Source organism: Amblyomma mixtum, chromosome 6, assembly GCF_055824585.1.
Source record: "Amblyomma mixtum isolate Tamu chromosome 6, ASM5582458v1, whole genome shotgun sequence".
In the NCBI taxonomy this organism is placed as follows: Eukaryota; Metazoa; Arthropoda; class Arachnida; order Ixodida; family Ixodidae; genus Amblyomma; species Amblyomma mixtum.
This window is the reverse complement of record NC_143017.1, coordinates 57,495,352-57,520,917: the sequence shown is the minus strand read 5'-3', so window position 1 is coordinate 57,520,917 and position 25,566 is coordinate 57,495,352. Positions and strand designations below refer to the sequence as shown.

The window sequence follows — 25,566 nt, the reverse complement described above, 5'->3', positions numbered from 1 at the left end:
GATAACTGATCGACTTCCGGCTTGAGGGTTTAGACTTCCGGTCACGAGTCTCAGTTGATGTGAAAAGTGTGGAAGTGTAACGTCATCATCATCATCAAAACTTTTATTTCCACCGAAATGAAACTCCCTATGTAAATGTAAATGTCCTACCCCTATGTAAATGCCCCTGGCCGTGTCCATCTGCTGTTTGTCGGCCCCCTGGAAAGCGTGTCTCGCTTTCACCTGGTTAACGCTCGCTGCCTGTTTGGATTTGCCGGGGTCGAGGAGATGCCCCAGTACATTCTTCGTCTTTGCTCATGCCCGTTTCCATCTCGTCGCACCGGCTGTACCAGTTTTACTCGTTTAGTTTGATCGCATACGTTTCGATTTCTGCGGTGTGTCTGGCTAGCGAACGCTTTAAATTTCGTTCCATTTTTGAGATTTGAGTCTCTTCTCGAACCTTTCCTTCCGGCCCGCCGCGGTGGCTCTGTGGTTATGGTGTTTGGCTGGTGACCCGAAAGACGTGGGTTCGCGATCCCGGCCGCGGCGGCCGAATTTCGATGGAGGCGAAATTCTAGAGGCTCGTGTATACTGTGCGATGTCAGTGCACGTTGAAGAACCCCAGGTGGTCGAAATTTCCGGAGCCCTCCACTACGGCGTCCCTCATAGCCTGATTCGCTTTGGGACGTTAAACCCCAATAAACCTAAACCGTAGTGGGATCTGCCGCCCGACATCTGCGGGGACGCCTGGGAGAGACGTGAATGGCGCACCGCTCCATCACACCGCAAAAGGGACAGCACGGAGGAAGGAAGGAAGAGCTGTTCTCCACTCTGGCGTATGCACGCCCGACAAAAATTAGCCCGCGTGCCCAGGGTGACGGGTCGCTAACGTCGCACTCATTCATCCAGGCGCCGGTTCCGATGGAGCCGCCACCGCACACAACACCAGCCGCGTTCTTCTTCGCCTGGCGAAATGGCAAGGACCCGGAAGAAGCTGAGATACGCACCCGCCGCCCCGGGCCAGAGCCCCCCCCCCCCCCCCCCCCCCCCCCCCCCCCCCCCCCCCCCCCCCCCCCCCTGTCCTCCTCTGCCCTCGACATCGGCGGGCTCCCGAAAATAAGACGACGTCGGCCGTGTGTGCCGCCTAACCGCGCAGGCAGGGTCTAAATTTGGGCATCCGGCTCGCATTGCATTGCTCCGACGACACCGCGCTCTTCTTGCCGCGTGCACCTGTTGCCGGTGCGCGCCACGAGGGGCCGCCGCTTTTAGCAACAAAACCAGCGTCCACGCAAAAGCATCGCGCTTCATTCAGGCAGAAGCTTCACTCTATAAAGGGGTTCCGCTACGACTTCCACCCAAACTGGGTGATTTCGTTTGACAATAGAGACTTTTAGAATAGGTTTGGTTTGGTTTGTTGGGGTTTAACGTCCCAAAGCAACTCAGGCTACGAGGGACGCCGTAGTGAAGGGCTCCGGAAATTTCGACCACCTGGGGGTTCTTTAACCTGCACTGACATCGCACAGCACACGGGCCTCTAGAATTTCGCCTTCACCGAAATTCTGCCACCGCGGCCGGCATCGAACCCGCGTCTTTCGGGTCAGCAGCCGAGCGCCGTAACAACTGAGCCATCGCTGCGGGGCTTTTAAAATAGGGGGAGGGAGATATCGGCTATAGGGATAAGGGAATAGTGTGGAACTAGTGCTAATGCGCACGACAGTAATTGTCCCGGGCATGCAGTTTATATTCAGAGGCTGCTTCGCGGGCTGTCTTGTCCACTGGCTTCGAATAGAAAGTTCTCAAATTGTCCGACCTTTGAACAATCGTCAGAAATGTTCCGGAAAATGAACCGACAGCAAGCCGTACGCGTAGCCCGTTGAGAACGGCCTGGTTGTGCGTAGCTGGTATTGCCGGCATCCCAGAGTCCCGCGAGTCAGGTAGGGCGCTGTGTCGAGTGCTAATTCCTAGCCGGGGAGCAGCGTGGTAAGAGCTGCCGCTTGGCGTTTCCTTTACGGTCTCCTTCTGCTTCCTTCGAAGCTGTCGGTGTTTTCACATCGTGCCTCTGCAATTGGCCCAGGGTTGCTTGCTTTTTTTCTTCGTAAACTTCCCCTTACCGTTTTTTTAGGTATTCACTGGTATCCACTTTAGCGGTATAGACTAGTGTTGTGCGGAGATGAATATTCCTCGAATTATTGCTTCATGTTCTAAGCCTTTCCGAGTCCCAGAAGGCTGCCGGTCTCTATATGCACCGGGTGGCTTTTATAAGTGCACCGCCTCTGATGTGGAAGTTTGAGTTTCTTTGGCCTCGCTTCTGATACGTTAATTGGAGAGTTTAAAATAGGACGCGAAATAGTATGTACTGCCGTGCGAACAGTAATTTTGACGAGTAACGGTGCTGGCAAGGTGGACACTTATTGCGGGCATCGGCAATATTTAACGGACATGTACGGCATTCGGCCGCGGTCGATCGTGTTGCCCAAATAAAAGAAACAATGCGAGCTCGCGCGCGCCTGTTCAGGGCCGGTCACACTAGCCCGACCCGACGCCGACCCGACCCGACGCCGATGATCGGCCGACCATGTCTGTGGCAGACCAAGCTGTCACACTAGGCCGACAACACCAACGCGACCGACGACCTGATGTCTTCGCAGTATGGCATGCTTTGACGCCCGCGACACCGCCAAAACCAGTCTGCCGACCATCGACGATCGGGTCTTCGCGAGATCGGCCGCCGATCTAAAACATTCATCAAACACGAACTCGATTCCGCTACAGTATTGTTCGTTTACGTTCATATCAAGCTCATGGATATGTTAATGCGAAAATGTATCGAAATTTCCGGAGCCCTTCACTACGGCGTCCCCATAGCCTGAGTCGCTTTGGGACCTTTATCCCCAATAAACCAAAGCAAACCAAGATCTGCCCTTCTGGAGCCAGCGAATCACTCTGTCCTCCGTGGCGTCGTCCCTGTGCGGATGTCCCTATTTCGAGTCCGCGTGGTTGAGTTTCTCTTTTACTCTTTAAAAATTTTCTGGTCTTAATCTCCCTTGTTGTTTACCGGCAAGAGTCTGGAGTTGTTTTTCGGGCCATGCCTTTCTGAACGGCCCGAGCAGTCAGTGTCGCTGAGTACTGCGCGTCACTCAGACCTAGTTCATAATCACTATTGTTAAGGAGTTTGTGGCAGGGATTTATTCAAAACAGTTAAGAATAAACCTTCACGGCCCATGAATTTCGCATATGAGGAAATGACAAGAGAAGGCGAATGAGAAAGGGCGAGTCGGCCGGAGGTCTCGCACGTTGTCTCGCTAGTGTGACATGGGAGTTCCTGCGCCGACGCCGATCCTCGGCCGACTGTTTCAGTCGGCGCAGTGTGACACAGAGCTAGACATCGCGACGACACGGTTTTGGCAGGCCTAATTGGCCGACTTTTGGTGCAGTGTGGCAGGCCAGAATAGCGTGTTGTCGGGCTAGTTGGTTCTGCATAGTTGCGCAATTCACTTATATGCCAGTGTGACAGGCCCTTTCCTGGTGCTTTCTCCGCATATTCCTTGGTTCCTCACGGGGACAGGAAGTAGCCTGGCTATTACATGCTTCGGCTTTCACGTTACTGCGCGTGTTACCCGTTCCCAGCAACTCTTGGCTAATCCCACATCTCTCTTCCGGAAGGTTACCACTCGTTTGGAAACTTCCTCGACCTAATTTCGCTTCTTGAGAATCTGGACGTATATAACGACTACTTTTGTCTTTTTTAGAGCGCAGCTCTTTGGCGTCCGTTTCTGGGTTTCGCGTCGGCGTCGGCCTCGTAACCAGCTCCGCCCCCAATGTCACGCTTTTCAATTGGTCGAAATGCTCGTGACGTCACAGTGCGCGAATTTCAAATGGGGCCAATTGTACTTTGGCTAGTAACCATGCAAGCAATCAAAGGGATCGTATAGTGATGCTGCAACTAAGTTGGACTGAGTTTAGTTAATTGCTTAATTAATCAATTAGCCAGAGGAGAATGAAGAGGTCAGAAGAAAAGAAAAGAAAGACGCGCGCCGCAGCGACAACAGCGTCCGCGGAAGGAGACGCTGCTGAAAAAAACATAAGTACGAAGCCGCGTTCCCTCCACCACCACGCACTTCCCCACTCAGTAAGACGTTGCTCGTTTCATATACGTTGTGTCGAACATCCTAGACAGTACCAACAATTGACAGGTTAATGACAGAACACGATGGATAGAAATACAATAATATAAATATGAAATAGCCTAATTAACCTTTCTAGTTAGACCGCATAAATCAATAAAACCGAGAACAAAATTGGTCGAGTTGGGGAATCGAACCAGGGTCTCCGGAGTGCGATACGAGCACGCTAGCCACTCCGTAATGCCAGCTGAATGGTTTGGAATGAACAAAGGCGCGTCTAGCTAATACGGCGTCTTCGTTCACTCCCATCTTCCCCCTTTCTCTTACGGCGAGGTGCAGGTGTCCACCCAGATATGCGAGAGAGAGAGATACATTTCCTTTCCTCAAAAAATAAATTTACCGTCCAGCAAGGCGTACAGCCGAATTGGCGATGGCGTTCTGTGGACTCCCTGGCAGCGTTGCAAGACGCTGTCGCGTTCCACTCTTACAGGCGAAGCTTAACATGTTAACCACACATCAGTAACACACGCAGACAGCCAATGGACGCGTCATTCGCTGGCAGTACTTGATTCATCGTTCACAACCACATTCTTAACGTACGCTCCCTTGCCGCACATGCCAAGGACGTACACCACGATCACATTCTGCGCCATTCCTCTGTACTTTGCTTTGCTGAAACCTGGATGGATCCCGAAGAGCCTCTCGAAATCATACATTTCCTATACTGCTGTGGTGCTCGCAGAGACCAGAACAGAGCGGCGGGAGTCCCTATCTACTTGCGCACAGGTCTCTCTGCAATACCAGTCGAAATGTTTGGCACGTCACATGAAGTTGGCGAACTGTGCACCGCAAAGTGGCTCAACGGCTTGCTGGTAGTAGCTGCCTACTTCGCCCCTACCGCACTCACGAAAGACGTCGTGCACTTCCTGCAACTCGCATTAACCGTCCATCGATCCACACCGATGTTAGTAGTGGGGGACTTTAATGTTGACATAAAGACAAACAGCAATTTCCTAACACTTATGCGGGAGAACATCCCGTTCCTCTCGCTCGTAACGCGTCCCACGGCTGTGACAACCTCGCGAGGCACTTGTATAGATCTCGTCTTTGAGAATCAAGCATTGCTGTACCAAGTCGAACATATATCAGTCTATTTCTCCGACCACAAAGCTTCCTTCATGACTGTCAAGAACTGTTAGTGGAGTCTTTGTTAAAGGAATACGTGTGAAAAATAAAAAAAAAAATTCTGTGATAGCGCATACATGTGTTGCTCGATTTCTTTGCCTCAATCTATCGAAAAGGTGAAACAGCTTATTTGCTGCGCTCAAATTTCGCATTAGGAAGTAACGTAATCGTCGGTAATTTTTTCTCTCTCTCTCTCTCACCGTTAGCGCTAACGCATGCAGCTCACATCTCTCCACCATTGACAAAATATTTTTTGTTTTCTTTTGTTCCCCTAGTGATAGTTGGCACGTGTAGAGAGTTTTACCAGTGCCTTTGCGCGCCCTGGACGCAAGACAGGAGCGAGCATTTGAGACGCTCCGTTCCGCTGGCCATGGCGACGACGCAGTCTTCCTCGTTGCAATTTCCCACCGAAGCGAGATGCGAATCGGGGCTGGCCTCTTTCAGTGTATATTCATGGGAGGGCGGCGGATGTAAGCGTGCAGAGAACAACAATTGGAAGAGCGGCGCTTGGACTCCGCCTATACACTACATCGCTGCCCCTTGAAAGGAACGACATTCGTATCGCGGCAAAGACGAGCAAGAAAGGGGAGCTACGAAACGGATGGCCCTAATTGCCGCATTTCCTGGTGCGCCGCCGCCTGTGACTCGGGCGCACACTTCGCGGGCACCTTCTCATCGAGACTGCCCTGCTAATGGACGGGCGTGTAGAAAAAAAAAAAAAAGCTCTCTCGGAAGCGGCTGCGCCGCTGTGTGGAGCAACGTACGCGGCGCGACAGGCGTCCGTTTATATCACGCCGGGGCTGGTCTTCCTGTTTTCTCGCCCCCTCTCTGATCGCAACTTTGAACTAAGGGAAGCGCTCGATCTCTCCGTCGTGCGTATGTGCATGGACGCGCGTTGATGCGGCGCTCGGAGCCAAAACAGAAACGCCTTCCATCCCGTTCCGTGTGCACTCTGCTTATGTGTGTACGAGTGTGTCGGTGATTCCCCTGCAGACGCGCCCCCTGCCCACGCCTGGCCCAGTTAGCTCGGCGGCGCGGAGTTGGTCGTTACTCCCAAGGCTGTCTCGTTCCGTGTGGTGCCGCGATCTGCTCTCTGCTGCTCCGGGCGGCCGCTCCCTCTTTTCTCCTCTCCCTGCCACTGGGGGGCGCAGGGTAAGCATGCCTGTACGCACACACGGGGCGGCGTTTATCTCGGCGCGGTCGCCGGCGTATGGGCGCGAGCCCTGTAAGTGATGGACGATTTGTTGGGGCACAACTCGACTGTCAGCGCTGCGCGCGAAGCGGTAATGCGTGGATGCCCACGCGCTGGAGGGATGCGTGATTGCGGCTTTGCGGTTCTCACGCCTTCCGCGTAATTATTTTGACGTCTGACAGTTATTGCCACCTCGCGAGTGGTCAGCGTGCTCGAGATTTCTTGCGGCGATGTCCGCTAGCGTCGTTGGCTGCTGCCGTCGGTTCCGCCGCGCCCGTGGGACGTCTTTGGAGAGCGTTGGGTTTTCCGGTCTTCTCTCACGGAGCGGTCTGCTTGGTCGCCCGAGGCACGAATGAATTGGGCGGCATGGGATTGTGGGGTCCGCATGATACCATCTGCACATGTATACTCCGACAGCGTCCGAGTGAGGGCCTTATAGGGGTGTGTGGACACAGGCGTGAAATATAAAGGCGGAACAGTTCAGTGCGCCGACATCTTAACGCGATAGTGTTAAGCCTCGTTGCGCGGAAAGTCCGGCCTGGGGCGCTGTGAGCGGTAAATGGGGTGGCCTGGGCAGCCACCCCCGAAGAAGCAACCCAGACTGGCAACCTTGGTTATGTGACCTTGCGGGGTGATCAAAAACTACCCACCGGATTGTGAGAACACTAACCACACTGGCAGTAGGCAGTTTAATGGTTCACTGCGAAAGGTTGCTCGGGGAGAGCAACTATACTCCGTTTCATACATAGCAGGCAGCGCTGCCAAAGCTAGCGCGCAAGTCCGCACGAAAAAAGTAGTTCGCCATACAACCAAAGCGAACTGGAGCATGTTTCGTAGCGACAAATCTTAAGTGCCGTGACTGGCACCTCCGGGACTTCTTTTTACCTCTTGCAACATTTTCGACCTGTGACTCGTCGAGATTTCGAGAAGCAAAAAGTACACGTGGCGGTATGATACGCGGTTGGTAGGGCGAATCGCCCCTACTAAATCCGCGCCCAAAAAAGTAGTTCACTCTCCGTGAAAATTATGGCCAGAGAGCCCCAACACTGAGCGCCTCACAGCTTCGCCCGTCATTTTCAGTGCTACTGCATCGTTTTATACCGCTCTTTGTATTTTTCCAAACAGTGGCCCGAGCTTGGAGAAGAACGAATTATACGTGGCGGAGTAATATAATTTCGCGGACGCATTACTTCAGCAACCTCCGCAGCGTTGCCTGCTATGTATGAAACGGAGCATAGGGTCGCACAAGCCCCGTAGGTGGCAGCACCTGCAACTGCGGATTAGCGGCGCATCCCTTCACAGCTGCACCACTACGCCAGGAGTGGTACGAGGACTCCGAATAACATATGAATGTAAAGTTGCGAATGACCAATTCCGCATATGTGGGCATAAACTGATCAGCGCTAACGCATCATGACCTTGAGGCGGAGCTGTCCCCTCCAATTTTTTTTTTTTGTCGGATTCGGTACACAGCCTACTTGCCCGCAGTTGCACGACGCAAGGCCAGTGTTGTCGTCGCTCGCGTTGCCCATGTCGCGGCGGGCTATTCAAGCGCGCAGCGCGTATACGCTGCCCTCGAGCTGTGTACTGCTTCTATCGCCTGACTGTGAGCTCGCACAGGAGTTGCCGCATCCGGCGGGCTGATTATTGACGTTGGCCCTTCCTGCTATTCGCCATATCCTCTGTCGAAGGAGAGTGGCGCTTTCGCTTCTAACGAACGTCGAATGGTTCCGAGGGTTCTGGGAGAGCAGTATGTTCGCATGGTCAGCTTTGCTAATTCGCAGGGCGGTTCGCGACGGACCTGCGCCACTGTGTCCCGGTCAGTTACGAACTGTTCTCTAACGTGGGAACGGCGCGTAGTGAAGTTGGTCCCTCAGCAGACCCGGAGGTTGTAGCGAGACGTGTGGTGTGCCTTTTAACGCCACAGCTCTTGCTGCTGGCTGGTTGGAGGGATGGGGAGCCATATAATTAGGTTTTGTTTGTGGAGGTTTAACATCTCAAAGCGACTCAGGCTATGAGGGACGCCGTAGTGAAGGGCACCGGAAGTTTCGACCACCCGCGGTTCTTTAACGTGCGCTGACATCAAAATTCGACCGCCGCGGCTGGGATCTAACCCGCGTCTTTCGGGTCAGCAGCCAAGCGCCATAACCACTCAGCCACAGCGGCAGCTCCATGTAATTAGTCGTAGTCATTACTGGGTCTCCGGATCAACTCCCGAGTGTATAGGAAGGACCGCATTTTCAAGGCGTCTTCTTATTCGGTGATTTCGCTGTCCCATCCTCTTGAGTCAGCCCTGAGGCTCTTGTCGGCGCTTGAAAAAGTAACCAGCCGCTCTATTGAAACGCTGTCGCCTCCCCTCATTTTTTACTCGCAACTAGATGTTTAACTAAAAGCGAGGCTACTGCCGGTCCGGTCATTGTGCTTAGCATCGTCGTTGTAATTGTTGGCGGCATTATAGGGCTGTTCTTTTATTCGGAATTCATTCTACGTGACCGGCAGTTGATGCCGCTGGCGACAGGTTGTTTGGTCACTTTAAGTTGTGTTTACTTGCACCTTCATTACTTCACTGCTGGGGTTATGTTTTCACGGCATATGTTCGTTCGCCCATGGCTAGACGTTTTGAGCGCCTCTTTGTAAAAGCAGCTGAAGTCTGAGATCCGACTTTTCGCGGAGATTTAGCGCTTTGCGAGGCGCGTTTGCTCCGCCTGGCTAAGTAGTCCTGAATTTGACCTCTCCCACAAACGGCCGTTGCCGCGTCGGGGTGGCGTCAGGTGCGCTGGAGAGGCTTAGCGCGAAACGCAGGCAGAATCTGTGCGCGCGAGCGGCCGCAGTAACTGGTATTGTAGGTAGAGTGCGTGACGCACGCATACGCGTGGTGCGCCTGCGGGGGAGACCGGTGGCGCCACCTGGAGTGCGCGCTTTTCTCGTAGCGATGCCGGCAGCGAGCGAGCGGTGGGAAGAGCGGCCGGGACTGACGTCACCCTGCCACTGAGAGAGGGGGGAGGGAGCGGCGGCGCCCAGCTTCCAGCAAAACACGAGCAGAGGATGCTCCCGCGAAGGATGATGAGCGAGAGAAGAGAGAACCGAAAACCAAAAGAAGGCGCGCGCGCGCGCTGATGGCGGGAGAGCGGTTCTCTCTCTCTCCACCGCCTTCTCCTCTGCTGGCGGGGGCGCACTTGCGAGGATCGGTGGCGGCAGCGGCCGTGTCTGATGCGCGGATGCTCTGGGAGGAATCTTCCTCCTCTGGTGCTTGGCGGCTAGTGTTCGTCGCAATCTTGTTGCCTCGCTGGTGTCGCCGTGTTGTTGCCGCGGCTATCTGCAGTGTCCGCCTACACCCATCGCACCGCTCAGCGCGCGGCCCGAAGGCGAACGTGCGGCCCCGTTGCGTCCACAGCGTTGTGCACGTTTGGAATATGTGTCGGCCGGTGTGTGCCCTGCGCGTCGGGATCTGAAGCGACGAGCCCTGTGCGCGATCCGGACGTCGTCGCTGTGTGTGATATCCGCCTCTTAGCGCCTCGTCGTCGATGCGGTGGTGGGTGGGAAAAGGCCTAGCGCGGCCATGAGAGGCGAGCGCTGCTGCAGCGGCGCCGTCGGCCTGCCGAACGACAACGCCGGTCTGGCGTCGGTCGGCGGCACTGCGTTCGTGGGTGAGTTTACCGCCGGTGATTAGTCGCCCGAAACAGCTGTGTCTCTCGCCGCGCGTTTTGATCTTGCTTTTCGCCCCGCCGGAAAGGAACGGGGTGGCGTGACTACTGGAGCGCTAGTGGGCTAAATAAGCGTCGAGGGTTTTTGGCAACCTCCGGCAGCGGGCCGGGGTCTGTAGAAAGTGACGTTCGCATCTCCGAGGTGTTTTTATCCACCCTTCCCGCGTCCTTCTGGCCGCTTGTCATGCGAGGCGCGCTGACAGCTGTGGAAAGTTTGCAGTGACGTCACCGTGCGGCAGGCACAAGGAGCATCTTTGTCGTTCCGTGACGCAATCACTTGCTGGCGACAGAAGTACACGCATGCTGTGCGAACAAAGCTTTCTCCCTAGAGAAGCGCGGCCTTTTGATATTTGCGGTGTACATTGTGTGAATTGCCTTTGTGTCGTCCCTATTTTGTGTAGCTGTGATGGATTGTCCGCGAGGCGCTGGGATTGCAAGTTTCTCGAGCGCAGCTGTTCGCCGTAAAGTGTTCCTTTGTTGTTGTTTTTGTTTTTCGTACATATGTGGCTGTGGTTTTTCGCTTACAAGGTGTTCGGCCGCCGTGCGCGACCCAAGATTTTAATTTGCCGGTGAGGGGTGATGCGCGGTGCAGTAGTGTCTACTGCGGCTCGTCTCATTGCAGTGAAATTATCAGTGCTCGTATTATAGGAAGCATCTGTATTACTTTCAAGTGCTTGTGAAAAAAACTGAAAAAATTCACGCGCCTTGAAGAGCTAAAAACTGGGTCAGGAAAAGTTATTTTCAGAATACTTGACGCTTGCTCATAGCTATGCTAGAGGTATTTGCAGCGCTATGCGAAGCATTTGCTATAGTTTGGTCACTTTGGCGAAAGAAAAGAGAAAAGGAACGCTTGTCAGACACGTTGCTTTGTGTTGCCTCTTTCTAAGAGAGGATATGGACGAAACACGCAGGTTTGAAAAATATAACCGCTTTTTTTTTCGTTTTTCGCCTTGTTTTGCAACAGAAACGTTCCTCAGCGATCATCACCGCCCATGCTATGCCCACTGCAGGGCAAATGCCTCTCCCATGTCTCTCTGTTTAACCCTGTCCTTCGCCAGTTGCGGCCACCGTATCCCCGCAAACTTCTTAATCTCATCCGCCCACCTTACTTTCTGCCGGCCCCTGCTATGCTTGCCTTCTCTTGGAATCCACTCCGTTACCCTTGAGGACCGGCGGTTATCTTGCCTTCGCATTACATGCCCTGCCCAAGCCCACTTCCTCTTGATTTCAACTAGGATGTCATTAACCCGCATTTGTTCTCTCACCCCCTCCGCCCGCTTCCGATCTCTTAACGTTACACCAATCATTTTTCTTTCCATAGCTGGCTGCGTTGTCCTTAACATACTCGGAACCCTCGTTGTTAGCCTCCACGTTTCTGCCTCATAAGGGAGTACCGATACTGGAGCAAAAATGCCGTGAAGATACTTTTCTTCTTTAGTTGGTTGGTCGCGTGAAATGTAGGAAATCTGAGAAATTGACTCGGAATGTTTCGAGTATAAAACAGGCATCGGAATAAAACAGGCGTCGTAAAAAATATTCAGTGCCCTTTTAAAAAATGGTCTACATGTATAAAATTTCTGTAGACTTCTTATAGACTGTTACCTTCCGGCTTCCTATAGATGTTTCCTTTTGCTTATTCATAGTTTATAGACAGAAGTCTACAAAAAGTGTTTGGCCATAAATGTAGAGTGTTTATGTACCGTCTGTTCTGTTGCCTATAGAGTTTATTGACGAAAGGCTGTGAACAGTTTATAGGCCGTCTGAAGAAGTGTTTGTAATGGTGGGGCGGCTGAGTTGGTCGCACTCTACATCTTGATACCTTGTGTAGCCGCCGCTTTGTGGCCTTGTCTCACATTTGCGTCGCTTAGATATTGTGAGCGGGCTCGGTTGCTAGTTGCGTACGTTATGGACGAATAACAATGGACTCTGAACCAGGCGGTTTTCAAGTGTCGCACAGTGGCGCCTGTCCACCGGTTCGAGTATGGATTCGCATCCGACATCTAAACAGGCGTAAAAAGTTCTTCTTTCTGGCATCCGCCTTTTTTTTTTTCAGATCATGTGGCGCCCTCTGGTGAGTGGAGAAAATTCGTTTGCTATCCCTCGAGAGAAAAGTATACAAACAGCTGTTTCTTACCGGTACTCACCTATGGGGCAGAATCGTGGAGGCTAACAAAGAGGGCTCATCTTGAGTTAAGTACAACGCAGCGAGCTATGGAAAGAAGAATGACAGGTGTAACATTAAGAGATCGGAAGCGGGCGGAGTGGGTGAGGTAACGAACGCCAGTTAATGACATCCTAGTCGAAATTAAGAGGAAGAAGTGGGCTTGGGCAGGGCATGTGATGCGAAGGCAAGATAACCGCTGGTCCTTAAGGGTAATGGAGTGGATTCCAAGAGAAGGCAACCTAGCAGGGGGTGGCCGAAAGTTAGGTGGGCGGATGATATTAAGAAGTTTGCGGGGATACGGTGGCCGCAACTGGCGAAGGACAGGGATAATTGGAGAGACATGGTAGAGGCCTTTGCTCTGCAGTGGGCGTAGTCAGGCTGATGATGATGATTGGTTGAAAACAAACGCAGGTGGGAGACGCACGCGCGATCTGGTTCCACGGGGAGCCAACTGCACCGGCGAAGTGGCAAGTGCGTGCTTCACAGCTGCCGCCATCTGTGGCGTGCGGCTGTCACTAACATGAACTGCGCATGCGCAGTAGGAACTAACGGTTTCCTTTTCAACCAGCGGAGCTGGGGGAGAAGCTCGCATGCGCGGAGCATGGAGGAAAAAAAACTCCTGGCGCGGAGCCACTGTGTGAGAAAGGCGGTTTTCGGGGCTGTGTTCAGGCAGTGTGGGAGTCCCGCGCACGGAACCGCATGAAACGGTATTGGGAACACCGGACGCCATGGCAACTTCACGGTTCGTGAGGGTTCTTTGAGAGACACGTGCTGCTTGTTCCTTGCTCCCTTAGCTGGCATAGCACGCGTGGCAACATTTGCGCGAAATTAACTGTCACATCCTCAGTTCTGCAGCGCAGATCACTAATTGGTTAGTTTATTTACAGGGTTTAACGTCCCAAAGCGGCTCAGGCTATGAGAGACGCCGTAGTGGAGGGCTCCGCAAATTTCGACCACCTGGGGTTCTTTAATGTGCACTGACATCGCACAGTACACGGGCCTCTAGAATTTCGCCTTAATCGAAATTCGGCCGTCGCGGCCGGGATCGAACCCGCGTCTTTTATTTATTTATTATTTATCTTTTACCCACAGCGCCATTTGGCATTACAGTGGGGGGGTTGATACAGTAACACAACGCATAAATGCAGGTAAATACAAAAAAAAGAGAGAAACAGCAGCCCGAGCATTCACAAAGTAAGCAGAGAAATAACAACATTGACGCAATGCGCATCTATGTACAGAATTTGGGGTACAAGAAAGTCAACCGTGTTGTTCACTCGGGTCAGCAGCCGAGCACCATAACCACTGAGCCACCGCGGCGGCTCAAATCACCAATTGGGTGTACCGTTAGATCAAAGACCAGCTGTAACCCGGATGCCGGTTTTTTCCAACACAACACAACAACGTATTTTCGGCCAGACTCCGTCATTTCGCATTAAGCGATGTCCTGGCTTCGCTTCGGCAATTTCGAACGCTTACGTGCTAAGCCTTCGCGATAGCGATTAGGGTGGGCAAAATGGCGACGCAGTGAGGCGCCTGCCTGCGCTTGAAAATAGCACACGGCACGATTACGTGCACGCCACCATCAGTGCTGATGCTTACAGCGCTATAGCTATAGCTACGCTCGGGAACAGCGGTCGCCTGCAGTAACCTCTTCGCAGGTGTCGTAACGTTACATATACTGAACCGTTTCAGTAAACCACTTCTCGGTTGAGCTCGGTCTGTGCTTTTCTTCGGGTAGTATTTTTTGTTTGTGTGTGTCGCTTTTTCAGTTGCTTTTGCAGCATTTCGCCGAGCCCTTTTCGCTGAGCCGCGGCTTGGGAACAAGTATAGCGGTAAAATGAGATCTGTGCGGATAAAATCAAAGAAATGGAGTGGTGGGAATCGCGCGGCGTCGGCGCGGCGGACGCGGAATGTGCCTACGCCGTTGCCCGAAATTGCTGTGGTTCCGGTGTGCGCGGGAAGCCTCTGACGCGCGCATCGACCGGCGCTCTTTGGGGGTAAGGGGTGGGAGGGGGGGGGGGGGGGAGGAAGAAGAAAGAGACCGCTTCTGCGTTGCGGCCCAGTTTTCGTTCGTGTGAGCGTGATTTTTTCTCTACGCTCCGCGTTTTTAGTTACGTTCGGCGATGTTTTATTGGAGGCTTTCAGATGTGGACGTCACGCGAAACGGCACGTATGCGCTATTCGCGCACGATTTGAATCTGACGAAAAAAGCTCGCAGGGGTCAAATCTCGGAGGATCGTGAGATGCCCAAGTGACTGCGGCAAGGCCCACCCACGGTTTTTGGTAAACATTTATTAAAACAGTCAAGGGGCCGAAGGCCCAGATCTAGGGGGTCGGCCGAGACTCCTTGGAATCTGGCAGCATCTAGAGCGAGATCCAGGGTAGAGCTGCGTAGACGAGCCTACCAGGTATGTTGTGGGGGTGTTGGCATGTGTTGTCGTGGACAAGTCCAGACCATATGAAGGAGGTCTGCTGGGATATTGCAATGTTTACACATCGGCGTTATCCGGTCAGGAAATATATTTTTTAATCTTTTAGGATTGGGGAAAGTGTCCGTCTGGAGTTCGCGCCATATGACGGCCTCTGTCTTTGTAAATTCTTGGCGCGGACCTGAATAGAGTTGGCGAGAGAGACGATAGTGCTGGCGCAGGTCGCGTGAAGTGATTATGGTGTCCTTCCTGACCAAGGCGGCCATGTTGGGGGCGGGATGATAAGCTGCTCGGATAGTGAGCCCTCGAGCTAGCTCGCGTATGAGTGGAAGGTCTACACGTTATCGATGCATTACAGGATAACCAGTTTAACTTCGTTAGACGTCACTCGTAGCGCTAGTCATCGCTTAGGTTCACTGCGGGACAAGTGCATTTGTGTCTGTTGTCCACTCTCCTCCGTCCTACGCCGGTCGCGCCGACCACGCGCCAGCGATTCTCCTGATCCTGTTTCCCACTCTCGTCTCCGGCCAGTTCTTCGCTTCGTTTGGAATACACTGGGCTACTCCAGGGGGCCAGTGGGTTACATGTTCTGCGCTTTGCCTGTCGTGCGAACTTCGTTTGCTTCGCCTGCAAACAAAAGAAACGAACGCTGCAGCACAGGCCGGGACCCGGCGTCAGTCGGGCGTGGCGCTGTTGACCGAAGATTTGGGCCAGACCGCGACATGGGCGCCTTCGACCTTGGCTCCGCCGAGATGTGTGGCGCCATCTCACTCTCGGGTGCTCCGAGCTCTCATCGCCCGCGTGGCTGTCGCATACATCCGGCCTCTGTTTGGCGCTTTGCGGATGCGGCTGCGCAACGCGGGTCTAGCGAGGGGGTCAGCATCCGTACGGCCATCGAAACGGACTGGCAAGGAGTGGGGAAATGTGATGAGTGGGAACCGATTTGTCCCTGTGAATTCGCTGGCGACTTTTTTTTTTTTTTTTTTTGTAATCGAGCCTTACTCGGGTTTCGTTTTTCGCGCTTTTTTTTTTCAGCAAGCCATTGGTGTATTCACTACTTTTTTCTTTTATTCGCACTGACGACGCGAGTGCGGCACCAGCGTTTTCCCTTGTCTGTAGGCAGCTGTTGCCAAACGAGAAGCTTTGTTGCGAAAGCAACACTACGCGAGTCGCCGAGCCGTTTCGCGGTGTGGTGCACCAGAGTACAGCTAAGACGTGCTAACTGGCAGGCTGGTTAACTAATATGGAATAGTTAACTTTTTAAGTATTACTGTTAGGCTTCTTAATTAATTATTGAGAGGCGTGTAGCGCACCGTAAGTGATATCGATACTAGTTTTTATAATTTGAAAAGCAAAAGTCCGACAAGTTTTTTTTATTTTCATTTCATTTATTGAAGCCTTAAGGGCCCGTGGGCATTACATAGGGCGGGGGCAAGAACAGTGTGTAACAACATATGATACCAGCTCAACAAAAACAAAAAAGAAAAGGAACGTAACAAAGCAAAACAAATAATGAAAGAAGACAGTAACACAGGTTCAGATTATTTGGTAAAGCCGAATACATCACGTAAGACACACATGACTCTCTAATTTAGTGCGGAAAATTGCTACGCATTTGCGTTATTTGTGATGAAAACGATTTTTATTTCCTTTTTTTTTTTCGGCGCTTTCAGTTGTGAGCCGCACCCAGGATAACGATGAAGATTTTTCCGGAGGACTGTCTTATGAACAGCGTTCGTGGGAAGCGTGGCTAGTGGCGCGAATGTGTAGCGAAAGGGGGAGGGGAGGGGGGGGGGGGGGCAGGGCATTGGACACTTCGAGGGATGTTTCGCAAGACGCGGTCACCATAGTTCGCAGCTCGAGTCGTCCTCTCCGGCGCCTTTCGGTAATGCGGACGTGCGCAGCATTTTCCTGGCGGCGCTGACATCGCCCTGCATTATTTCTGGATCAAATGCAGCCCGTCTTGTACTACGTGGCAGGGTCCCAAAGCCCTCGAAGCCTCCCAAAACCGCGCGGAGCGGCGGCGCCAGCGACCGTGAAGCTGACGGCGAGCGGCGGGTTGACGTCACTCGGTGGCCTCCCGTCTCGTTCGTCTTCCCTCTCGGTCACCGCTGCTCGTTTATGCAGTTTCTCGTCGTGGTCGAGTCAGGCTTTGTTCTTGCAGCTGCACCGCACGCGGAAGCACAGCGCCGAGCCGCTTCCGGGCTTCGATTCCGCGCTTGCTTGCTTCCATGGCAGTAGGTGCCCACCCGTTCACCCTTTCTTGCCTCCAGTGGCGCGGTGCGTTCCCTCCTCTTCCCGTGTGTGTCGTGGGTAGCTGCGTTTATTCTGGGCTTGGCCCAGGCCTACGCTGTTTCCGCAGCGGCGCGGCTTATTCTGAGCGGCGCAAATTCTTTCTCAAGCCGCTGTTTTTGCGCGGCGTGCCGAACAACCTTTCGGGCGCCGTCGGGTGTTTTGGATTTTTTTTTTTACCCTGTATGCATCGCCTTCGCTGGCGCCCTTGAAATAGCGCGCGGAACAGAACAAAGAGAAGTGCACGCATGCGAACTGCAATTTGGGTGAGGAAACAAGAGTGGCTGTGCTATTCTGTAGCCCGTCTGTTTTTTTTTTTTTTTTGACGCTGCCCAGTGTCGCGCTTAATTTTATTTTTTTTTTTCCTGCGCCGTTCCAGACTCTCTTTCTGGCATACAAACCACGGCCGCCGGTCGCCGTTGTCGTTTTCCTTTTGCACGCGTAAAACTCGCGGTCGGATTTACTACGGACGCTGCCGAAGGACGGCGGTGTGAACGAGTGGTGGTTTCGCTGCTGCCGTAAATAGCATTGAGAGGGCAACGGTCGGGGATGCGGTGCGTCTTCCCTTTTTCGTGGCTGCCAAGTTTTTGGTGCCGTTTCGTTTGGATCGGCTTCGTTTGAACAAAACGTGGTCCACAGACTTCTGTCCCCGACTGTACATTTACGGGTTGCACTCATGGAGTGTTTTGCTGCCACGTAAACACAATGGCTCAGTGGCTAGGGCGCTCGGCTGCTATCCGGCAGGGGGGTATTGTGTAGGCACGACAGAGAGGAGGGACACCTCCAAGCCTGTTTCCATTCACCGCTGAAGTCGACTTGCCATTCTAGATCTGCCCCCATCTGGCGCATTGATGCGATGCGCATTCCTAGCGTATTATCACCGTTTACATGAATACGATGCGCTAAAAAGTTGATGCGATGCGCTGCTGTAGCATTCATGTAAACGCCGCTTGTGTTTTTGCGGTGTGGCGCGCGCCGCTGTCGCTCGAGATGAGGTCCGAAGACCGAGGCGTGCGGCTCGATCCGGCCGACCTCAAAGGTCACTCGCGTGTGCGCGTAGAGTGTTGCTATCCTTCGTGCGGACGTGACTTGTAGCGCGACGCGGCCGTGAGCGATGTGACCTTACCTCGCTTGGCACGGCGGTGTGTCTACTATACCGGCGGAATACATCGCTTCATTGCGAGGCCTGTCGGTTGATTGCGCTTTCGAGCAGCGTGGACGTGGCGCATGCGTGATCCGATGGCAGTGTACCTTCGCATCCAGTTTCACTAGGCTTTTCGGCATCAGAAACAAGACGTGCTGGATAGCAGGCTGGATAACTAATGTTAAATAGGTAATTTTGTAACCTCCGCTGTTATGTTCGTTAATTATTGCGAGCACTGTAGCCCACCTTAAGTAATGTCCATATCAGAGTTTAGGAATTTCGAAAACGCGATTACCCTCGACGCTGTGGCCCAAGAAATTTTGGCTATTTCGTCGGTTACGTGCACTGAAAGGTAGCTCTGCCTGCAAGCTTCTCGAAAGCGCGTATGTACTTTGGCGCGATGTAGCCAAAATTTGTTGCGCCACAGCGCCGATGGTAACTGCGTTGTCGAAATTCTAAAACCTCAAGTACTTACATTGGACTGCACATCTCTCTCTAATTAAGGAGCCTAACTGTAATAGTAAAAAAGTTAGGTATTCAGTATTAGTTCACCAGCCTGCTGTTCAGCACATCTTAATTGTGTTCTGATGTACTGCAGCGCTGACGGTGCTATGGCGAAAAAAAGCGCTGTTCTAACTCGAAAAGTCAGAAAGCCTATCTTTAAAAAAAACGGGTAAGGTCTGAGATTAAGCGCCCTGTATATATGCTGTATCACTGCGATGTCTTTGTCGGCTCTGTGCAGCTCTAGAGCGCGGATCGAGTCGTTTTTGCGTCGGCCGCTCGGCGGTTCGGCTTCGTTGCCCCCCCCCCCCCCACTAGGGGTGATGGAAAGAGTGCGAACTGTTTGCCGGCTAATAAGGAGGTTATTAGTCACTGGCATCCACCCAAGCGCAGCCCAGCGGCCACAGAGGAAAGCTATACAGCTTTCTCAGAAACTTAGCAGTTAAAGATTAAAGAGAAATTGTTCCTGGTCCGGGGTTCGAACCCGGGACCACCGCTTCACTGGAGCAGTCGCTGTGCGAACTGAGCTAACCGGGACGGCAAGCTCATGGTAGGGTGGGAGCGAATCGAACAATAACTCGACGTGGGAACAGTGTTGGTCAAATGAGTAATTACTCCCTTACTACAATTCTACCCCACCTTGGGGATTCCCCTTAAACATTTGCCGGTTGTTTATCTTGCCAGCGCGGGGAAATGAAATGAGAAGAAGAACGCAAAAAAAAAAAAAAAACTTGTTCCTCGAACCGCGATAGAAAACGGTGAGCTGGTGTGAGCGGCGGCGCGCGCGAGTCTAGACTTCTAGCACGCGGGGTCCCCCTGATAGTGGCCGCCGGGCGTTTTTGCTTTTTTTTTTTTTAAGTCCGTGCCCGCATTTATAAACGTGTCTGCCGCCCGATGTGCGGTTGCGCTTTGGGAGCCCGCGTCGCGCTTTCTGTCCTCAGTGTTTAGGCCAGTTTCGGTGTGGGCCTAACGTCGCTTCACTCCAGAGCGCGAACTAGTGCCGACAGGCGCTAATGTATGCGCTTTCTGATTTGCATACGCCAGTTCTGTGCCACTCGTGTAGCACTCAATTGATCGCCTCGTGTGCGCTCAGTAAGTGCACCTCCAGAACACTGCCCATGCTTGCGCGACGACAGTCGGGAAGGTTATCCTCCTGGAGTGTTTTCTGGCGCTTTAATAATTCCAATTTTCGATGGCGTGAATAAACCTATAATAGAAACCCACTTTGGATTATTTTGCGCGTGTGCACGCGAAAAAAAATTGGCTGTGGTTTGACCAATGGCCATCCCGAGTAGAATTGCGGAAGCAACGGCGGCGGCACCTCTGAGTCACCCGCGCAGCGGAGGAGTCGGCGGCGGCTCCGCGCTGCTCTGACGTCACTCGCTCCTCGCGCATGCGCAGTCGGGGCTCTCCTGGGCTCCTCGAAATCGCTCACACCTAGCGTGGTGTTGCTTCCGCAACAGAAATTCCCAGCAAATTACGATGTCATTGATCATCGGTGGAATGTTTTTGGTGGGAGTAATCAGGTCTTTGAAATTGCTGAAAGCGTAATTAAACTGTCAAGGTTGTTCGTAATGCGTGTTTGTGTGTTCCTGGTTTGCGGCCGAGTGCAGCCCGTGCCGTTGCCAACGGGGCAAACCACTTCGCCCTCTTCACCGCGTACGTCTGGGTGGCTGAGCACCCTGAATAAACTAATTTCATAATTGCATTGGGCAGCCTGCAACTGCGAGCACTTCGGTCCAGCCTGGCGCCAAGAAGCGGGCAGGAGGCGAGGAGGATGGGGGAGGGGGGCATGAGGGAAGAGGAGGTAGGGGACGCGTCGCGCACGAGTTCGTGCATCGGACGTGGCCGCCCCCGCAGTTGTGCGCCGCCTGGGCTACTCTTCCGAGGACGCCGGGTTCGTGCTGCCCGCGACCGTCGCGCGGAGTCGTGTGTCGTCGCGGCTGCGGTCGCAGTGCCACACTTGTCGCAGCGTTGGTGGGGCGCCGCCGCCTTGTGCTCCTATTACACTCTAATGAACGGAAAGGTGTTAAAGCTGCTCTCTAGCTCGCAGTGTCCTAGATGACTGCTGTATTGCTCCCATGTAGGCGTATTAATCAGCTGACGCGTTCGCATCGACCGGCCTCAGGCTTCACGCCTTCTTTTAACATTCCTGCAGGACACTGATCTCGACTCTAAATGGTGACAGCAGGGACGGTCTATGGTCTTCTGTGATTTGATGTGTGCGTAGATGGTGCCTTCTGGAGTGGTCTATGTTATTCTGGGAGTGAGTGTGTGCATGGATGACGGCTCTGCAATGAACTATATTCTACTGTCACTGAATACGTGTATAGATGGTGACTTCTGGAGTGGATTGTGTTGTGCTGTGAGTGGACGTGTGCATAGGTGGTGGCTGCCGGAGTGGCCTATGTTCTATTATCAGCGACTGTGTGCATAGCGGGGCAGATCAGACCGGTCTTAGGGCATTATTAAGATACAAGTGACGCTACGGTGGAGCAATTGCCGGCAGAATAAGCAAGGCTAATTCCACCTGTAGCATAAAACAACTAAACTCTTACTGTGTCTGTGCGAGCGCGCGCCCGGCGTGGCAGAAACATTGAGATGCGGGCCCATTGTCGTCACAGCCGCGCGCTGTGTGACAATTGCTCTCCCTGTGCATGGCTTTTTGTCTATGCGTGTGTCGTAAGTGGGGGGTGAGGGGGGGGGGGGTTCGTTCCGCGTCACTGCAGGCCTTGTCAGGCTGCAAGATAAGCGCTGTTCCTGCTCCGCGTTTTTGTTCTTGCTCACGTCGGGCGCAATGTGCCGGTACCTCTGTACTTGTACGACACGCGTTTTGTGGTTTGCATTGTCTACCGCGCCAAAAGTTGTCTCTCTCTCTCAGCTGGCCACTGTGTCGTGGGAGCCGGCTGTGCTTGGCTGTCTTGTTTCAGCCTGCAGGCAAATCGTAAATGAGCACGGATGTAGGTTCTCTGTCGGAGAAGAACCGCAAAAAAGTGTCAGCGCGCTGTGGTTTGGCAGAGGGGTTTTGGAGAGGTTCCACTTACAGGTCTGTGCAATTTCTGTGCCCTGTATGCGCTCCTTGGTTTCGTAAACGGCGGTGCGGGTGTCGACGCGCTCACTGCGCGCTCACTGCGTAGTAAAGCGCAAAAAAAAAAAAAACAAAAAAAACTTGGGGACTTCCTAACTGCATTCTTAAAGAAATGGCGATATTAGAACTTGGCCCACCCCAAATATTCTAAAGGACCTCCCAAATTTTGGAAGTAGACCCGCCCCAGAAATGGGTTACGGTGTTCTAGTGGGTTAAGGTTAAAGCGGGCAAGTTAAGTGCACTGTGCAAAATAACTGCACTGTGTCAAATCTAAACGTCACAAGTGGGGTGCCACTCGCAGAAGAGTGTACTCAACTGGGAGTGCATTCACGGAACACACATTGAGGGCCGAGTGCGTAACCTCGACAGCAGCGACTTTGAAGGCATTATATTTATGGCGCATAAAATGTACTGACAAGATTGTTTTACTTGGAGTAACAGTTTTTTTTTTAACATCTCTTCGGTATAGCTACAAGCGAAGCAGCACAACAAAGCAACGCAATCAGGTGCCACTGGTCCCCAGAAATACCCTACAACTAAGGTGTCTCCCATCTTGTTTGTTGTCAAAATTGTGGATAGTCTTGGCTTTCCTTCTATTTCGATTTTTTTCCATTGTTAGAAACTGTTTGAGCTCGTTTCATTTCCGCTATCACTCCAAACATTCAATTTATAAGTTTCTTTTTCGTCGAGCTCTTCTAAAATTGCGTGTATTTCGTGCCGCCATTGTTTTTTTTTAGTATGGGATACAACTTATAACAAACAGCAGTTGCTAACACTGGGCCGCGACGTCATGTATTACTCCGGTGGCCAATCGCAACAATAAGTGAAATCAGCTTTTTAAAGGGGCTATGCAATAAATTAATTGAGCTTACGTAAAGCAGGCTATAGATAGGCATTCCATCACTCGTCACCCCAGCGCAAGAATTTTTGAGCTAGCATCAATAACAACGAAGTTATAGACGATTAAAAATTACGCTCCTGCTCTCCCCCATCAACTCGTGCACGCGAGGCACCAGAAAAAAAAAACAAAAAAAACAAGACAACTCTGGGACTGGGCCCCGCCCATGAATACGTCATTCGCTGACGTTCGTTTTGCGACTTCCGGTTGTCGCACCCAGCAGCAGCGTCGGCAACGTCTCTCCGGTCTCTCTCCACCTCGGGCGGTCGAAAAATGCACTGCGAGTGGCTCCCGAACTCTTGACAGAAAGAGGCGGCAGAGGTAAATTGAAACCATATGCGCGAAGGCAATGCCCAGGCTCGCGCTTGCCCGAGGGGGTCGCGCGGCGGCTCGAGCAGACGATTTTCACCGCTACCGGAAGTGTGCCCGTGACGTCGTGGCTGCCGTGGCTCCAGCGAATGACAGCGTGTGGTGGCCTGCCGACGTCACGGAACTAGTGAGGTCTATTTTCCCGATTTTAGTTTCAAAATCAGCCACTACGAGGACACCAGTCGGCCCGCCAATTTAAAAAAAAACACCGTTTTTAAAAATTCATAATAAATTGCCGGCTCAGTTCCGAAGGCTCATACTTGGTGTGAATGCTTCTTAGCATCATTTATAAGCATTGAAAGCATTTATTTACAAGAGACTTTTAATTCTTTGTATAGTCCCTTTAATGTTTGGCTATATCAAACAACCCACGGATCAAAATTCAAGAGTTCATAATGTTTTTTCTTGTGAGAGGCTTCTTGTTTAGGCAACCAGAAACGCTTCAAGAAGCGGACTACTTTTTCATCGTGGAGGAATTCTGTGTGCGGAGGCTGAATGTGGGCGGAGCTTCACTGCAGACTTGAGTGCGAGTGCACTTGGGCTGCCCGTTTAGTGACGCGTATCCTAAAGTGTCACTCGGGATGCCGAAGCGCACTCCTTGCAAGTGCGCCTAACTTGTGCGCTTAACAGGGGCGTTAGGTTTTGGTTGTGGATGTATGAAGGATGATTAGTGGATGAGAAGAGGTGAGAGCGGGTCGGGTTAGTATAATATGACAACCCAGTTGAAGGTACTTGAACGTTCTGTATAGTTCAAATTTTCAAATTTGGCGGTGCTGATGACGTCACTACCCTCTGGGCAGTCTGGGAATTTCATTACTGAGGAACTGGGCGGTCTTCGCGAGACGGCAGCCTTTGTAAACATGACCCTCCCCGAATAACAATTGATAGACAGTGCTCCTTTAGCGCTGTTCGTTATGCTGGCGAGGCCAAATGCTGTCGCGTTTGAAACCTGCACGATAAGCAACGTTGGACGAGCATCTTCGTGAGTTCAGCATCAGAAGTTTAGCCGGCGAGCAAACTTTGAGGGGCCGCGTTCGATTCAGTTTTGACCGGACCTTTTAAGGCGAAAGCCTTTAAAGCCTCATGCTGTCGTTGGCGATCCGTGTCGGCAGCCGTGTCCGCGTCCGTGTCGGCAGCCGTGTCGACAGATGTGTCCGCGTTTTGACGGGTGTCCACCGAGATATGTGAGACAGTTACTGCGTAATTTCCTTTCCCCAAATACAATTTTCAGTTTCTTCATTGCGGCCCCTCTTTGTTCTTTCACTGCCACTTCCTTCCTTCCTGTACGGTGCGGTTAAGGTGTCCACCGAGATGACTGAGATTTACTGCGTCATTTCCTTTCCTCAATAAGCGTTGCGTTCGAAGGGCAAGATATTGCGCCGAACGGATGGTGGCGTTCCGTGGACTCCCTGGCAGCGCTACAACACGCTGTCGCATTCCACCCCCAAAGGCGAAGCTGAAGCGTCAGTAATTAGCAGTTAATTGGTATTTAATTGTTAATAAGTAATTAGCCACTGATTAGTGATTTGTCATTACTTCGTCATCAATTATGTGTGACGTCATCCAGTGTCACCAATGCCACCTAGGCAAAGTGGTGCGGAAAACGCTTTCGCCTCTACGCACTTTAGACAGTCAAAGTTCCCCCTGAATTTTTTTTATTACACGGTCAGAACTTGCCAGGCGCGGCCGGAACAATGGCGGCGCGGTCGCGGTTGGTCTCGCTCGCATATGCGCGGCCCGACCCTTGCGTAAGCCTCCAGCGATGCACCGGCTGCGAGTGGAGAGGGAGAGACTGCCTCCCCGCCCCTAGGCGGAGCTAATCGCTGACTCGATTGTCGGCGGTGGCCGCGCGCAGTTGTATTCATTTCCGGGTGTGACGGTGACGCCGCGGAACCGATGCACGAGGAAGACGCCTCGTGTCCAGGCGACAGACGGTGCTGCCATCTTGATTTGGTTTATGGGGTTTAACGCCCCAAAGCGACTCAGGCTATGAGGGACGCCGTAGTGGAGGGCTCCGGAAATTTCGACCACCTGGGGTTCTTTAACGTGCACTGACATCGCACAGTGCACGGGCCTCTAGAACTTCTCCAAAGAAATTCAACCGCCGCGGCCGGGATCGAACCCGTGTCTTTCGGGTCAGCAGCCGAGCTCCATAACCACTGAGCCACCGCAGCGGCCGGGGACAGTCGAATGCGTGCAGTTTATTTGAGTAGCAAGCGCTGCTCATCTTACCGCATTATCACACCTGATCAGTGATTAAGTGTTCCCCTAATTTTTTTTTCCTCTTTGCATACCATGTTCGCCCTGGCACGTGTCCCTAGAACGTGGAGGTTACCGTGGGCGCATCGTGGGCCATTCCGAAGCCCCTCGTGTAGTTGTGGCGAAAGCAGCCCTTGAATCCTGGGAGCCGGCACTCCGCGGGGTTTCGAAATCGCCGGGAAGCACTTTTTTGTGGCGGCCCTAAGCATTCATTCATTCATTCATTCATTCATTC

General features: G+C 52.6%; 1 protein-coding gene across 2 annotated transcripts in view; it reads left to right on the top strand.

Annotated features, from left to right (window-relative positions):
• LOC149339205 (uncharacterized) overlaps window positions 1-25,566 on the top strand; it is a 110,771-nt gene that overhangs the window by 19,328 nt on the left and 65,877 nt on the right. The window contains exon 1 of one of the 2 annotated variants that reach the window (XM_089547990.1): window positions 9,627-10,127. The exons of the other annotated variant lie outside the window; for it this stretch is intronic. Within the exon in view, the coding sequence (XP_089404116.1) occupies window positions 10,040-10,127 (88 nt within the window). The 5' untranslated portion in view covers window positions 9,627-10,039. Of the gene's footprint in view, window positions 1-9,626; window positions 10,128-25,566 lie in introns of those variants that run through there. 2 annotated transcript variants of the gene reach the window in all.